This window comes from Trichoplusia ni, chromosome 11 (genome assembly GCF_003590095.1).
Source record: "Trichoplusia ni isolate ovarian cell line Hi5 chromosome 11, tn1, whole genome shotgun sequence".
Taxonomy (NCBI): Eukaryota; Metazoa; Arthropoda; class Insecta; order Lepidoptera; family Noctuidae; genus Trichoplusia; species Trichoplusia ni.
In genome coordinates, this window is record NC_039488.1 from 7,041,464 (window position 1) to 7,053,788 (window position 12,325).

The following is a 12,325-nucleotide window of genomic DNA, read 5'->3' on the forward strand; positions in this document are numbered from 1 at the left end:
CACAAATACACAATGTTACATTGCATTAGAATAGAAAACTTCAAATGTAAGATTATGTTTATATTCTTTCAAAAAAAGCCTATAAAATTCTTTTGAATGCCTCTTATAATATGTATTGAACTGACAAGCCAAAGTCACGTCACTTGTTAAAAAGAAATGTCATTCTTATTTGAAGTTTTAATTCATTTTGAAGTGATATTTATGATAAGTGATGTGGATGGATTTATATCAAATAGGGGAAGGGGACAACCAAAAAACGATGGATTGATTCTATAAAAGACGATATATGGCTGCAAAGAGTGTTTCTTGTGAGATGACGGCCGATAGAAAGGTGTGGAAGAAGAAGGCGTGATGATAATGATTTACTTTGTAATATTATAATAATCACATTCTTGTGGCGGATTGATACTTATTTATTTAATAACGGTTTACTCACGCGTATTTATTTGGACAACTCGCCGCCGAGGCCGCGACGGCTCATGATTAAGGACCCCGGTTGCGTCCGAAAATAGTCGGGCTACCCCGATAATTACGCGTGAGCAAACCGTTGTTAAATAAAGAGTTTTTATAATACACACATGATTTGCAAAATACGTTAATCCTGCCGGAGTTTGTGCGTTTACGCTCATTGTTTTGATAGTCCAACAGATGGATGCTTTCCGATTGAATACACACATTTTTTTCGTCATTATCAAGTAAAATTTAAATTATGATTATGTCTGTCTGTCGTAAAATATACTGTTCTTAAGCTCTTATAACAAGGCCTTTGTGGAAGCAAGACAGCGCACTATAAAACGTATTTTGCGTCTCACTTCCTCTACGGGAATCGTTTTGCTTTTAATCACGTTATACATGGCACTAATTTCTAAATAAACATAATATCTCAGTTAAGATTACTCCAGACGTGTCTCAACAAGATTCCAAATATTAGTTTAGTTTATTTTTAGAGTTCCGTACCTAAAAAGTAGTAACAAAACCATATTCTTGTGGCACCGATGTCTGTCGCTCTGCTTGATCTCGCGAATTGAAAAGTTCCGCTGTTTCCGCTATTACAACAAATATATGATAAAAGAGAATATAAAAAATAAAAATGCAGCTTACTAAAAGATTTGTACGGTCTAATGCGTGATGGATGTCGAATTATTAGCAAATTTATTTTCCCACGTTTCTATACACTCACTTTTCCGGCTTGCTTGTCGTGCCGGTAGCATTTTTGATCAAAACTTAATTTTGAGGCACTTCCCAATATGCCAGCAGACTGAAGTATTCAGGGTAGCTTCAAACCCGATGACAGTGCAATTTACATTTATAAAAACGGATGGACAGATTTGGATAAAATTTGAATGGAGTCAAATCATCAAATCTAAGTGACATTTAAAAACGAGTATTTAAGTTTTTTAAATCTATTAATTTTGTTAACCTTCGCATACTTGTACGGAACCCTCGGTGTCGCGTGTCCTTCAAGCACTTTACCTCTTTTTTGACACCTTGTTTGTAATTTTTAAGCGTTTCATAAAGAGAGACACTTATTCTTTGTTGTCATGTGACTTAGTGGCTACTTACTATGATTTACTTGGTTATACTAAAACTATGTGATTATGATAAGATGAAAATTAAACAGAAAATCTTTGCTTTGTGCTCAGAACTATATCTTGGTTACACGAAATTTGTTTACCATGTGAACTTAATGAACCATGTCTTTTATGGCAAATAAATGGCATCTTAATTTTCTGACGTGGGTTTTCTTCAGCATCTTTCAGTAGGTCTAAGTATAATGAAGAAAGTGCATTTAACGAAATACTTCAGTACATTGCCTGCGTTGGCATCAAACCTGTATCTGCAGATCCAGTAGGACCACCGCGTTTATGTTAATATTTATTTTTCCTATCATTTTCAGGTCACAAAAGGCAAGATTTGGCCGTTGATCACTCTCCTCAGTGTGATCACAGCTTTCATATCTACGTTCTTGGATAATGTGACCACGGTGCTACTCATGACACCGGTTACCATCAGGTAAGTCAGTATGTCACTTCAGGGTCCCATTACAATGGCAGCTTAGAATCACCCACTACCAGGGTTCGGAAACTTGGCCAATTTAAGATAACCAGCTCATAAGAAACGCGATGTATTTTCCAAACGAGCATTTTGCCTTTCGGTTATGGTCAAAGAGCCAAATGAATGAATGAAACGTTTCCTGTTCGGAATTTCACTCGCTTAATTGTCCGCTCCACAACGACTCTTTCCTAGTTTCTCCTGTTCATCTCACTTACATTTCATTTTCACTCGCTCAGCTTAAAATTAAACAGAGATAAGTCACTCCACTAAGTGTAGAAAAAAAGGACAAAAGGACCATGTCTTGTCAACAAATCTTCTCCGTTCTCAACTCTACGTACAGAATTCCGGAAGAGAGGTTCCATTCCTGAATAACTTCGAAACTATTCATCAAATCAGACTTTTAAAGTTTGTATTTAAGAGTTTTTATCTTCACAAATCACTAATGTCTTCCTTTTTTCTGTCCCCAGATTATGTGAGGTGATGGATTTGGACCCGATCCCCGTTTTGATGTCCATGGTACTGTTCAGTAACATTGGTGGTACCATGACGCCAGTGGGGGATCCGCCGAATGTCATCATAGCGAGTAATAAGCAGGTCGTGCAATCTGTGAGTATGTTTGAATATTACTGGTTGATTTTTGGGAAGGAGCTCGTGGATAAGTGTACAAGTTGAACGATCATAGGTTAAGCTACGAGCTACACTTGACACGGTTGTTCCCAAGGAAGATGATCATCGATGTCATATACCAAATTCCGTGTTTCGGAAGGCACGGTAAAATGTGGGTCCCGGCTGTTATTCATACTTAGTATTTGGAATTTGTGAATAAAACCACGAAGGAAACTACTTATAGTGGGAAAGCATTATTTCTGATATTGTTGTATCCTAAAGCTATGGACTTCAATGTCCCGCTAATAACGCTGAAACCCGTTTCAGAAAATAGGTCACTTGTTTTCGTTCACATTTTTTCTTGAATTATTCATTAATTAGGCATAAAATTCACTTCGATTACGTCACTTGAAACACCGACTTACTATATTCTTTTCTCTACTGACTTATCGGAAGATATCGCTTTTAGCGATAAGACCGACATTGTGCCCTAACAATGTATGTTTAAAGAATCACTGCTGCAATTCCATGGTGTACAGATAAAGAAAATCTAATATTTCTAATCTAATCTAATTATATTTTCATCTGTCCCCAGGGTGTGAACTTCACGAACTTCACTCTGCACATGTCGTTCGGTATCCTGGTGGTGTGTGTCCAGACTTACTTCCAGTTGAGGTACATCTTCAGGGACCCCAAGAAACTCAGGCTGAACGAACCGAGAGATATCAAAGGTATGATAAATAAGTGTATTGTTTATGATGATTTTTTCCTCGTGATGTGATCGATCATCATACATCTTGATAATTATCAGTAAATCATCTTGACATTTAATTTCTTTATTCGATTCCGCTTTAGAGTTTCCTTTATTTTTTGATACGATAAGATTATATCGTCCGTCGTCGAGTGGCGTACGCACCGGTTTCAAGGTGTCGCTAGCTCTGAGTTACCGGGTTCGATCCCCGGTCGGGTCAATGTAAAAATTCTTATTTCTACATTCGTCTCGGGTCTGGGTGTTTGTGGTGCCTTCGTTGTATCTGAATTCCATAACACAAGTGCTTTAGCAACTCACTTTGGGTTCAGAACAATGTATGTGATGTTGTCCGCATTCTCTTTATATAGATTCTGATACGTTTTCCTCTTCACTATTTTTATTTAATTTTAAAATTTGTCTAAAAGTTAATCTTATAACGAACGTCGAAGATCTTAGTAGCGTGCTTAAATTACATTCTAACTTCTGTTCCCAGATCTTAGACACCAGATCTCAATATGGAGAAGAGCAGCAGACTCCCTCCCATACTTAAGTAAAGATGAGATAATAGTAAAAGAGAGATTGGAGAGGAAGATAAGAAAACTCAATGTGAAGCTGGAAGCCCTCATCAAGGAGTCGAAGACCAGAGCCTGTCCTAAGGCGTGCTTCCAAAGTATGCTGTCCGAAATGAAAGGCAAGGTAAGGTTATGAAACTTAAAGTAGGGTTTATGTTACGAGAGAAATGACCGGTATGGAGAGAGAGTGGGAATCGCTACTCTGAGGTTTCCATACGAATACGCTTAAAACAGCAAATTGATAAATTAATTTGAGGATTATTTGTCGACCAAAGGGACAAAGCTAGGATAATGATAATAAATTATTTATAATATTTGTTTTTAAGTAAAACATCTAATTTCTACTGTCTATCTACTATAACTGGCTATCACAGTTCATTAGATACAGCCTAGTTACATACTAACAGACGGCAGGGTCTCAGTTATAGTGTTCTGTTTACAAATACACCCAGACCTAGCATTCGCGAATCACACAAATCCTTGTCATACGCGAGAATTGAACCTATGACAACGCTCCGATGGTGGTCATAGGTGATATGCGCAATCAGTAAATCTTTCATCATCATTTGACCGTTACTCGTATTTTCTTATATTAAAATCCATTTGTCTGACTTTTTCCAGTATATGATCAAAGACAAAGTTCTGCTTGTCAAGTGCTCCGTGGCCATCATATTCGTGGTGCTGGTCTTCTTCCTGCACTCCATACCCGAGTTCAGTAAGTATCTTCAATGTCTAAAATTAAAGGGTATTATTGTTGAATGAATTTGAGAAAAGCTTTCGAGTCGTTCACGCATGTATTAATTAGCCATTAATCTTTTCGATAACCAATTTTGAATAATCGTGATTGTAATTAATTAACCACAAAACAATTACTTCATATTATTGTAGCCTTTTTGAAAAAACATGAATGTATTACATTTATTTTGTAAAAGGTTCCTTCAAGGCACCATTATGGGGCCGATGTAAATTCTTTTTAGAGTTTTGCACTTTCAACATAGATACATAAAATTAGCATTTTACTAAGTTTACGAATATCAAACAGTGCATATTGGTTTTTGGGTAATAACTAATTTTGTAAATATCAAATCACATAAAACTCCCAACGCAGAGTATAAATTTTTTACAATGTATTTTCATAATGTCAAAGGGTTTTAATAAGTACATCTGCTTTTACAGATCGAGTGTCACTCGGTTGGACAGCCCTATTGGGGGCCCTTCTACTATTAGTGTTAGCAGACCGTGAAGACCTGGAACCGATCCTGCACAGGATAGAGTGGTCCACTCTGCTGTTCTTTGCTGCTCTCTTTGTGTTGATGGAGGTAAATATCTTGGTTTATTTATTTATTTATTAAAAATAAGCACACCAACAATACAATCACCCAATGTTATACAAAACCTCAATAATCAAACAATTGAAAGCACAAGCAATTGTACAAATTACAGGAGTGCATGACATTAAAACATGAAACTCATTTGAGACTTACACAAAAATAACTAAGCTAATAAAATTAAAATACACATTAAAATAATAACGAATGGGCACTATTCACACTGTTTAAGTAGAGAGCGTTTGTATGATGCGAACTTCATAAAGAATATATCGATGGGATAATCTGTCACAATGGTCCTCTCATTATATAATCTTGCCATACGTGTAAGAGGGCTATTAAATGTGGTATTCAAAGTAGATGTAGGAATTTCAAAAACTCGATGATGTCGCTTACTACGTCGGTCAAATCGGAACTTTAAACCTTCTATCAACTGGGCATCAAGAAGGCCATTTACAATTTTGTAAAGAGTCAGTAAATCAGAATGAATTCGCCTTTCTTTTAAGCTTAACAACCCAAAGTGTCTTATTCTGTCACCATAATCAGGAATAGATCTTCGAATGCCTTTCTTTGAACACAAATACCTAACAAAACGAGCCTGAATAGATTCAACCTTATCAGCATAAGTAGAGTAATATGGAGACCAGATTGTGGAACAGTATTCCAGTGAGCTTCTTACTAGTGCATTAAAAAGTATAATAATACTGGTGCTTTTACGGAATGGTTTGGACATTCGGAAAATAAATCCAAGCATCTTCTTACCCTTGGTCACTAGGTTGTCTATATGATGGCGGAAAGTTAATGCAGCATCGAAAAGTACTCCTAGGTCACGTATGACAGATACTCTGTTAAGTACAGTTCCCTCTATATGGTAATCAAATTTATCATAACTTGATCTATTGGTGAATGTTATTGTCTGGCATTTATTAACATTTAGCGTCATTCTATTGTTCAAACACCAATTTTGAAGGACATTTAAATCATTCTGAAGTTTCAGACAATCATTAAGGTCCGATATTCTGTAATATAATTTTAAATCATCGGCATAAGCTAGACAGTTGCATTTCATTTTATCTAATAGGTCATTTATAAATACTAAAAAGAGTAGGGGGCCCAGTTTTGAACCCTGAGGCACACCAGAACTAGGAATAAATGGTACAGAGTCATAACCCGCTAACGCTACAAGCTGAGAACGATTAACTAAATAACTATCGAACCATCGCAACAAAGAACCATGAATACCAGCATGTTTTAATTTTAAACTAAGAATTGAATGATCTACGCGATCAAATGCCTTTGCAAAATCTGTGTAAATAGCATCCACACGACCCCTGGCCTCAAAAGTGTCGGCAATAAAAGAAGTATAAATAAGTAAATTAGTCATAGTGGAACGGTTGGACATGAAACCATGTTGTCTATCACTAAGCACATGACGTAGGTGGGAGTAAAGTGCAGCATATATGAGACCCTCAAATATCTTCGCAAACTGTGATATAATAGATATTGGTCTATAATTAGTCACGTCATTCAAAGTACCAGATTTATGTATGGGGATGATATGTGCAATTTTCCATAAATCTGGAAAGGTGCCTTCTTTAAGGGATTTATTATATATTAATTGCAGTGGCTTAGTAAGGGCATCTATACAGAGACGGATAAATACAGGAGGTAGTCCATCGGGGCCTGCTCCTTTATTCAAGTCCAATATTTTTATACTATTCCTAACGTCGTCCTCGGTAATGTTAACAGAAGAAACACTGAAATTAGACCAGGATACTCCTGGAGACAAGTTATGAGAAGGTTGAACATCCGCATACACGGAAGCAAAATACGCCTAAATATATTTATAAGTGGCTCTTGATAATGAGTCTGAGCCCGAGCCTTTTTCCAATACCCGAATAGTCTATTTATTAGAAGCCTTGCCTATCATCAATATTTAAATTTCAGATTGTTTATTAATTAAGGTAATAGTTTTTATTTGTTTATAGCATATAAAATCGATTAGTAAGTTAAAAATACACTAAAATGTCACAGTCAAACAAAAACGACGTAAACCTACCATATGGTCATCCACCATCTGCCTTTTTCTTCTAGCGGTTGACTGATGTAGAGGAAGTCTCGAGTTCGAATCCCGGGTTGAGTCATAAAATAGCGACTCTTATTTCTGATTTTATTTAAATTTACCATCTTTAATGAAATCTTGTTTTTCTTTCAGTCTTTATCAAAACTAGGTCTAATAGAGTTCATTGGAGGCATCACAGAAGGGCTTATAATGCAAGTCGACGAGAGCGCGCGCCTGGCTGTGGCTATCCTGCTCATGTTATGGGTATGTATCAGATACTGAATCATCCCCTTTTTATTCTGCCTATCTGTATATCTGAACAGAACCATTTTATTGGATCATCACTGGATTTATTGCCGTGTTTACTAGAGACATTTAGCATAGCACTAACAGCTCACAGATTTACCCTAAGCCAGAATGGACGTAAGACTATATACGGTATACATATATTTACCGTATGTAGATAAATATATGGAAATGCAATAAACAGCTTTAAGCTTGCCTACAACAATTGACAATTATAACACGGTCTTTGGATTTACAATCTCCACTTTTAAGATTTTATCTCAACAGAATCCGATTTCCCCAACTCTTATCGCAATAGCTTTTTAACCGAATTCAAATTACCAAAAATTTTAAGGGTCCTACCAATGTCTTCCATTCCTAGATGAACTATTTCAACCGTTAAAACAATCTAATTCAAAATTCCCCGAACCTCTTTCCCCCAGGTCTCAGGTATAACATCAGCCTTCGTGGACAACATACCCCTCACTACCATGATGGTGAGAATTGTGACGTCACTCGGTAACAATCCCACGCTCAACCTGCCGATGACACCGCTCATATGGGCGCTCTCCTTCGGAGCCTGTTTAGGAGGTAAGATCATCATCATCATCCACAGCCATTATCCTCCCACTGCTGGGCATAGGCCTCCCCTTTCTCGAGCTAATTTCTACGGTCCTGTGCTAGCCTCATCTAGACTCGATTCGAGGTAAGATGGAAAGAACATATATGTATATATGAGTACATACATTGGGCAGCTCGTGAAGAGTAAGTAGTTTGACAAGTTGTCAGACTTTCTAGCTTCTGACTACCTGTATCGACTGACAAAGATGTTTGAATAACAGCCGGGAGGCACAATTTAACGTGCCTTCTGAAACATCCATAGTCACTCATCCACGGGCCGACCGGTTCAAGCGCACCTTAACGTGTAAAAGACGTTTTGCAGTTATAGCTTAGCCACGAGCTGCTTAAAAATAATAAAATAGAATTATAATATAAAGATAATAAAATAACGTGTGTGCTGATGGAATGTTTGTTTCTCAAGTTATAATAATATTAACACTTAGTTGACTCTTAGTTTTCTTTTTATTTGACCTATTTACTAAGCCCAAGACTTGGAAAGTCTCGCCATTTAAAATGAGAGCTTGAGGGTTACTAGCGGTGGGTTTCTTTTTCCTTACTTATATGCTCCAAACCGCATCATTTGACTTAAGTTTTCTTTGGTCCAGCCATCCCAACTCCCTTCAGAAGCGCAGAAGTTCGTAAAATGAAGTGGTTTTCGCCTCACTGACTGTATAGTACAAGAATACTAATAATATAATTTTTTACAGGTAACGGCACGCTAATCGGCGCCAGCGCAAACGTCGTATGCGCGGGGGTGGCAGAACAACACGGCTACAAATTCACATTCATGCAATTCTTTAAAATCGGCTTCCCCGTCATGATCGGTCATCTCATTGTGGCTTCGTTCTATCTATTACTCTGCCATTGTCTTCTAGAATGGCATTAACAGAAGAATTGTAATATATGGTAGAAGAATCAGCCTTCAGGGTCCAGAGTACTTAACTTTGGGAGTTTTAAGCAAAGGCCTCAATTGCCTAAGCTGGGATATAATCGTCAAATTTTTGTTGCCTCATCTGGGCGAAACAGTCACCTTTTTAGCCTAAATTAGGCAAAGTCCTCGACATGAAATTTGTTCAGTTATGCCTAATAATATCAAAAGGAAAGGTTTTCTGAGCTTAAACTGTCCCACGGCTGGAAAAGCATACTTAAGAAGAAAATTTTATCACATCTGTGATTGGTGTTTTGAGTTTATTTATTATATAACATGTGTTACTTACTTACAAATTCATCTAAAAACAATTCAAGACCAATATATACTTGGAATTTCACCCAAATTGTAATTTCTTCCTAAATTTATTTTTTAGTGTCATGGGGTCAACCCCAACTATCTTTGTGCTTATCCAGAATTATTGCTTTTTTGTTCAGAAAACTTTTTATTACTATTTGTTTTGGTCGTTTTACTGTTTTTGATTTTTACTAATTTACCTGATTTATTTGACTAGATTTTATAGTCCGTCCCCAAAATCTTGTACTTATGTATAAATTGTAAGATTTTGACTGTTTTAGTCGTTGACGGCTCTGAATTTTGTAGCTTTATGTGGCGATATTCATATTAACATCGTTTAAGACAAAATAATTTGGGTTATTTTGAGTGTCCAAAATTAAGGTTTTTGTTAAAACTACTAGATCATCTTCTAAAATGTTTATCTTACAAAATATATTTAGAAAGTATATACATACATACATTTTAGTTCAAAAAGACATTATTTAAGAATATTCTATTTTGAAGTTGCATATTTCCTCTCTCTCTCTCTTACATTAGCGATTTGACAAAAGTGTGAGAGAGATAGAAATATGAAAACTCAAATGAAGTTGAACTAGTTTTAGATTTGAAATCTTTATAACTATTATTTAGAATTTAACCAAATTAGTCTAACCTTTTGGCTTATTTAGCCGCGTACAATTATATAGTGTGATATTTCAGTATTTTTAGAACAAAAAAAATATTGTAAGTTTGATTTACTAAAGAATAGGATACATATTGTATTATTAAGTAATACAGAGTTATTTGGAAAGACTTAGTTAAACGGATTGTTACTGTGCCTATTTTATACCTATTTTTTTTTTTAATAAAAGTGCGGGCTCTTCGAAAATGATCCAACGGGAACATACTATCGGAAAAAAAAACCAACGTAGTAATCCAGTAAATAAGCTATCTGTCTACCAAATTCTATCCAAAACCGTCAATTAATTTAGCCTTTGTGCAGATGTTGCCATATTTCAGTTCCCTCTTTTTTACTTTTTAGTAACCACTCCCGCTTATAAGGAATTTAATCCTTGTGTCGGGAGGGTTTCACATACATTCAAGTCACATGCACAAAGACACCCAGACTCAGGACAAGCATTCGTGGATCATACAAATGCTTGTCCTACGCGGGGATCGCAACCGCGACACGTCGTTAAAAGTTATTAATTAGCGAGTCCTTCGTATAACGTTCAGAGTGCAAGCTTTCATTTCCAAATAACTCTTTCATTACGAATTAAATTAACTTTAGTTTTATAAATTGTCAAGTGATAATAGTTATAAATGTGAACATTAAGAGATTGTGTACCTACAAGATGTACTTACAGCTAAACATTTCAGTACAAAAATAAAAAAAATGTGTACTTAAATGGGATAATAATGATTTTTTTATACAATATTTTATTGTTTTATAGGATTTTTTAATGATTATTTATTATTTTTTATTAATGTATTTCATGAAAACTTTTATGTAAGTGACATTTCTGCATTTGTTGCCACAATAACTTTTAAAAAAAAATAAGTTTGGAGTCACTCACCAATAAGTGACGTGTGTCTTTTTAATAAAACTTAACTTATTAAAAAGAAATGTCATTTTCTTACGTTGAAAATATGGTGTCTAAATGTCACTTATATACCATGAAAACTGTCTTTTTTTTGACAGTTCATTTACTATTATCGTTTTATGGTCACAATTTACTTTTTTCTATATTATGAGGTTTATAATTTTAGTATTATACTAAGCAATATAAAATTGCTCTTATCAAACATAAAAATGGTAACTTTCTTTAATTTTTGAATTGAATATTAAAATCGCCGAGTTTTGGAACGTCATAGTTTCAAGTGTCATGTTGTACTTCAAGGTGTGAAGTAGCAATATAGATACTAAGGGTCAATTCTTATAAAGTAATTTGTAATCTTATTTACGGGATCAAAAAGTTCAGTCCTTAACTTAAAGAACTGTGAGGCAGCAAGGCGCAGTGAACGTCATTTGATCGCTTACTTCAGTGGTGGTTGACCCTTATGCAGTGACCACTTAAAGTGACACTTGACTAAAAGTTTTATTTTATTTAGTTTGGGTATGAATATAAGAAAGTTATTATTTTCAAATGTTTATACTAAAGTGTAATTATCTTTGTGATATTTGATGATAAAGGTATTTGTTTTAAATTATTGTTAGTATTTATAATAATTTGTTGTAAACAGTATTTAGAAAGACATGGACATTACGTAATAATTGTAAGTTTAAATAAAAGTTGTGAGTGATTTATTTACTTTTTTGTTTCATTATTTCATTTTTTGGCTGTAAAGAGTGTTTCGTGTGAGATGACGGCCGATAGGAAGGTATGGAAGAAGATGACATGTTGCGCCGACCCCAAATAAAATAATTGGGATAAGGGCAGGGGAATGGGATGGGAATGGGATGATGATGATGATGTTTCATTATTTGGTTCAAACTTACTTACTACATACTGAACCCTAAGAAACAAAGAGGAGGACCTACGGTAAAGCTACGGTTGGTCCGTAGATGGGTGACCATCTTTGTCATAACGGATTCCTCCGTGTTTCGAAAGGGACGTCAAATTGTGGGTCCCGGCTGTTATTCACAGATCTTTGAGTTTCTACAGGTAGTCAGAAGCTAGAGTCTAACAACCAGTCTAACTAAGGAGTATCTTGTTGCCCAGGTAACTGGGTTGAGGAGGTCAGGTAGGCAGTCGCTCCTTGTAAAACACTGGTACTTAGCTGAATCTGGTTAGACTGGACGCCGACCCCAACGTAGTTCGGGAAAGGCTAGGCCGAAGG

At 35.8% G+C, this 12,325-nt stretch overlaps 1 protein-coding gene across 3 annotated transcripts in view; it reads left to right on the forward strand.

The window, feature by feature from the left end:
• LOC113498458 (P protein-like) overlaps positions 1 to 10,460 on the forward strand; it is a 52,324-nt gene extending 41,864 nt beyond the window's left edge. For 2 of the 3 annotated variants that reach the window (XM_026878452.1, XM_026878453.1), the window contains exons 9-17: positions 1,898 to 2,013; positions 2,523 to 2,661; positions 3,257 to 3,392; positions 3,906 to 4,108; positions 4,606 to 4,699; positions 5,161 to 5,303; positions 7,528 to 7,638; positions 8,103 to 8,250; positions 8,988 to 10,460. In XM_026878452.1, the coding sequence (XP_026734253.1) occupies positions 1,898 to 2,013; positions 2,523 to 2,661; positions 3,257 to 3,392; positions 3,906 to 4,108; positions 4,606 to 4,699; positions 5,161 to 5,303; positions 7,528 to 7,638; positions 8,103 to 8,250; positions 8,988 to 9,166 (1,269 nt within the window). In that variant the 3' untranslated portion in view covers positions 9,167 to 10,460. Of the gene's footprint in view, positions 1 to 1,897; positions 2,014 to 2,522; positions 2,662 to 3,256; positions 3,393 to 3,905; positions 4,109 to 4,605; positions 4,700 to 5,160; positions 5,319 to 7,153; positions 7,215 to 7,527; positions 7,639 to 8,102; positions 8,251 to 8,987 lie in introns of those variants that run through there. The other variant, XM_026878454.1, reaches the window with a different exon arrangement.
• The last annotated feature ends 1,865 nt before the right edge of the window (positions 10,461 to 12,325 follow it).